General features: G+C 48.6%; 1 protein-coding gene across 1 annotated transcript; it reads right to left on the bottom strand.

The window, feature by feature from the left end:
- Window positions 1–2,949: 2,949 nt before the first annotated feature.
- On the bottom strand, window positions 2,950–4,413 carry Rxfp4 (relaxin family peptide/INSL5 receptor 4). Its single transcript, XM_090339854.1, has one exon. It carries the CDS (start codon window positions 4,411–4,413, stop codon window positions 3,304–3,306), a length of 1,110 nt encoding a protein of 369 aa, XP_090195980.1. The 3' UTR covers window positions 2,950–3,303.
- Between the last annotated feature and the right edge of the window lie 767 nt (window positions 4,414–5,180).

A 5,180-nucleotide genomic window follows, 5' to 3' on the forward strand; every position in this document is an offset into this window, starting at 1 on the left:
TTTCAGTTCTTGCTTTGGGTTTGGTGTACTTTCTGTTTCTGACTGGTGTCTTTGGACTGTGGGGGTGGGGCACAGTGACAGCCTAGGGTTGTGAACATGCTGGTGTGAGTATATAACCTCAGGGTTAAGAATGGGGTTCCAGTCAGCATTTAGGTGGATCACTTTTGTAATCCTAGCTATTCAAAAATTTGAGATTTGAGGGTTGTGGTTCAAAGCCAGCCTAGGCAGGAAAGTCTATGAGAATCTAAATTAACCACCAGAAAACCAGAAGTGGTGCTGTGGCTCAAGTGGTAAAGTTCTAACCTTGAGTGAAAAAGCTCAGAAACAGCACCTGAACCCTGAGTTCTAAAGCCCCATGACCTAAAAGAAGACGAAGAAGGAGAAGAGGAGGAAGAAGAACAAGAAAAAAGAAAAGCAGTTATTCTGCACTAGGTGCAGAAAGGTGGCTAGGCCAGGGAAGACAAACCCAGGAATAGCCAGTCCTAGTTTCAGCCCTCTGCTCCCCCACATGCACTTGCTACAGAAAATACTCAAAGTTGTGGCCGGGAGTTTGGCCCAGTGGTAGATAGAATGCTTGCCTAGCATGCATGAAGACCCAGGTTCAATTCCTTGGTACCACATACATAGAAAAAAGCCAGAAGTGGTGCCGAGGCTCAAGTGGTAGAGTTCTATCCTTGAGAAAGTCCAAGGACAGTGCTCAGGCTCTGAGCTCAAGCCCAGGACTGGCAATATATATATATATATATATATTGAAAGCTTCAATATTTACCAAACTTCCTAATCTTCAGCCCCAAATCATGGTGACTGCTTCATCTTTCACCATTGTGTCTTTTGTTCCCCTCTCCAATCTCTTTTTTTTTTTTTTTTTGCCAGTCTTGGGCTTGAACTCAGGAACTGAGCACTGTCTTTGGACTTTCTCAAGGCTAGATCCCCTACTACGTGAGCCACAGCACCACTTTCAGCTTTTTCTAAGCATGTGGTATCTAGGAATCAAATCCAGGTCTTTGTGCATGCTAGGCAAGTACTCTACCACTAGGCCAAACTCCCAGCCCTCCGATCTCACTTTTAAGAACTCTGTCCTAAAGTTTAATCTCCGCCGCAGTTTCACAGTCAACATGGCTTTGTGCGAGGGAGATCTCATTGCTTCTTCCCATTCCCAGAGGAGCTCGACCTACCATGTGTAATCCTGCCCATCCCTCTTCCATCAGCACACCCTCTCCCCCTTCCATTGTAGGTCTGTATGCGTTTACACTGCCCTGTTTTAGACCTGTGTACATTTTGTCAATATTTACTTCTGAGTCCCATAAAGCAGAGATCCCCCCTGAGAAGACAATATCCGGAGCCTGGCCTAGGACAGCAGAAGAGCTGCTGGGGGTTGAAAAGAGGGTGCTTAGGCGTGGGAGGATTTTCCATCTTCCTGAATTGGATGGGAACAGACCTGAAAATTTGGAACTCGTTTAAATATTATCAAAAAGAGGAAATTGAACATCAAGAGCCTAATTAAATCTTTCCCTTGCCTATTACGTTGTGCATTGGTGGCTCTTCAGGGCTTCTGCTCAGCAACTGAGTTGGAACCAAAGCCAGGAGCAGCTAGGGCGTTGTAGCCTCCCCTCCGGAGGATATACTGCTGCTCTAGAACCTTGACTGGCCAATGTCAAACTGCAAGGCACACCAGAGACCTTGTTGCAAAGGAAAAGGAGATAACATACAAGCCGGAACTGCTTCTTTCCAGAGGCTGCTTATCATTGATGTTTTTTGGGGGGAGAAAAAGAAGCAGTGGGACTGGGAGTTTGGCCTAGTGGTTAAAGTGCTTGCCTAGCATGCACAAAGACCCGGGTTCAATTCCTCAGTACCACATACATAGAAAAAATCCGGAAGTGGTGCTGAGGCTCAAGTGGTAGAGCTCTAGCCTTGAGAAAGTCCAAGGACAGTGCTCAGGCACTGAACTCAAGGCCCAGGCTAAAAGATAATGATAACCCAGAGAAGATTCAAGGCTTCTTCAGCCCTCTACCTTTCAGTTACACTATTTCCTTCCTCTCCCCATGTCTGCCTACATTATACATAAGATGAGAAAATAGCTAGATGTAAATTTCAGATATGTGATTTCTTAATAGTCCTTTTCATAAGTTAGAAAACTCATATACACAGAGGTAAAGAAACTTTCTTGAGGTCAAGGAACAAATCCAGTGTTCTGACTCTGGATGCTCAGAACTGAGCACTGGGAAAAAATACTGCTTTCTCTGGTTTCCATTTTCCTGCTCCCCCACCTTCAGCCACTCAACTCCTTTTAATATCACACCACCTACGTCTTTAATTTGTTATTTTCTCTCTCCAAATCCTAATTTAAGTAGAGACACTCAAATCAGCATTATTGCTTTACAGCCTAACACCAGCCATCTCCCTTCCAGGGACTACAGCTTTGGAGACAGATCTCCGCTAGTATCATGTTTTCATGTTTCTTCTTTCCTTCCTTCCTTCCTTCCCTTTTTTTTTTTTTTTTTTTTTGTTGTCGAGCTTGAACTCAAGGCCTGGATGATGTATCTGACTGAGTTCTTTTTCTCAAGGCTAGCACTTTGAGCAACAGAAAACCACAGTTTCTGGTGATTAATCTGGTGAATAAAAGGTAAGAGTTTCATAGACTTTCCTGCCTGGGCTGGCATTGAACCATGGTCCTCAGGTCTCAGCCTCCTGATTAACTAAGATTTAGGCGTGAGCTACTACTGCCTGGCTGGAATCACATTTCTGTGAGAACCCAAAATTATAAGAAAAAAAGGAAAGTACAGAGGAAGAGTGCATTTGAAGTCAGGGTATTGGAGAAGGATAAGGGACACCCTATTTAGGGATGAGGGATACAGGAGGACAAACAGGGAGATAGGCACTGACTTTTGATCCATTAGACACCTAAGGAAAAAGTTCCTAAAGATCTCTATAAGCAGAAATATGGCAGAAAATTATCCCACACTGAACTTGAGGTGGTGTTGGCATAAAAGGTCAAGACAGTTTGTGAATAATCTAGAGGTTTATTCTCAGTTCCTCTTCTTTGCCATCTTCAAAGAGTGCCATACCCAGCCCTGCTCCAGGCCCTGGCCTCCCCATTCTATCATAACCAGAGTTGGTGCTCAGTGGGTCCGACTTGCCTTGGGGACACTGCAGCCGTATGGAGGGCTGCCTCTCCCTCGGATGGGTGGGATCTGCCTGTGCCTGGCAGATCCGGGAAGAGAGTGCTTAGCCTGCTCTCTTTACCCATGTGCTAGCACTCAGATTCTAGTGACTGTTGGGGATTCTAATATTAGAACACTTATTTCATCTCATGCTCATGAGTGTGGTGGAAGGGCCACTCTCCCGGGGGATGCTTGCTACCCATCGCCTGCCTACCTGCTTTAAGGCCACTGGTTCCACCCAGCCCTGGCCCTGGGGCCACAGCCTTGATCGAAGATCCCTGAAGGTGTCTGCCAGAGCCTTCCGGGGCTCCCGTCGTAGCAGACAGTAGAGCACAGGGTTGAGGCAACTGTTGCTATGAGCCAAGCAGGTGGTGACAGGGAAGACGTAGGTATGGATGATGTAGAAAGTACTGTCCCAAGGCACCAGGTCAAACTTCACCAGGATACCCCAAATTGTGACCACATAGTTGGGGAACCAACAGAGGAAGAAAGAAGCCACCAAGATACAGACAGAGCGGGCTATGACTTTGCTGTCTTGCCTCCGTCGCTGCCTCTGCCGCAGAAATGCCAGCAGCAGCAGGTAGCTGGTGGTAATGATGCCTAAGGGGACCACAAAGGCCAGGACCACCCTCTGCAGCTGGTAGGCCCCAAGCCAATACTTGCTGGGGAAGCGCAGCAGGCAGAGACGCACGCCCCACACCTCACCCTCAGCCCCAAAGATAGCTGTGGGGGCTGTCACCAGAGCAGCTGCCACCCATACTGCCAGGGTGGACACCCGGGCCCAGAAGAGAGAGAAATGACTGCCTGGCCCCGCCGCCATGGCCACTACCCAGTAGCGGGCAACGCTCAGTGCTGTGATGAGGAAGATGCTGGCATAGACGTTGAGGACAGTGGCTGTCAGGACTACCTTGCAGAGGGCGCTTCCAAAGGGCCAGTGGAAATCCAGTGCCGACTCAGCCGCCCAGAAGGGCAGAGTGAGGGCCAGCCCGAGATCTGACAGTGCCAGGTTGAAGACAAATGTGTCTGAAGGGGTGCTGGAAGCTCGTCGGTGACAGTTCCCCAGGACCCAGAGCACAGCCAAATTTCCAAGCAAGCCAATGGCCCCCACAAGCCCATAGGCCAGAGCCACAATGACCCGCAGGGTGAGGAATTCAACAGGCATGGCCGCATCATCAGCACTCAGCACGCTGCCTCCAGACGCGTTGATCCAGAAGAACGTAGGCAAAGGGGCGGAAGAATTGAGTGTGGGCATTGCAGAACATCAGAAGTTGGTGGTGCTGAGCAGAGGGACCAGCAAAGTGCCCCCACCAGACACAGGCTCTCAGACACAAGTTCTCAGCTGGAGGCTCAGGACTGAATGTTTCTCTGGGGCCTGTCAGGAGCCCAGCCCACATGAACGCCTCAGAGGGAAGGGTGTAGCTAGAACCGCCTACAACTTCCTTGTTGGGCAAGACTGATGATAGGAGGGGCACTGTACAGAAGGGATGTGTGTGTGTGTGTGTGTGTGTGTGTGTGTGTGTGTGTGTGTGTGTGTAAACAGTCTCCATCCTGGAAATTCCCTATTTCAGGGATGACAAGAACCAAGCTAGAAATCCTATACTGCGGAGTCCATTCTCTAGACAAGGCTCATCTAGGCTTCTTTGGGTCACTGGGGTCTTTTTTCTCTTTCTTTTTTGCCAGTCCTGGGACTTGAACTGAGGACCTGGGCACTGCCCTTGAGCTTCTTTTGCTCAAGGCTAGCACTCTACTACTTGAGCCACAGTACCACTTTTGGCTTTTTGTGTTTATGTGGTATTGAGGAATGATGAAAGTGAACTATACAATTCATGGTTAGAAATGGGAGAGAGGGCCAGGAGTTTGGCCTAGTGTAGAGTGCTTGCCTAGCATGCATGAAGACCCGGGTTCGATTCCTCGGTACCACATACATACAAAAAAGCCGGAAGTGGTGCTGAGGCTCAAGTGGTAGAGCTCTAGCCTGGAGAAAGTCCAAGGACAGTGCTCAAGCCCTGAGCTCAAGCC

This window comes from Megascapheus bottae, chromosome 10 (assembly GCF_031878675.1).
Source record: "Megascapheus bottae isolate mThoBot1 chromosome 10, mThoBot2.hap1, whole genome shotgun sequence".
Lineage (NCBI taxonomy): Eukaryota > Metazoa > Chordata > Mammalia > Rodentia > Geomyidae > Megascapheus > Megascapheus bottae.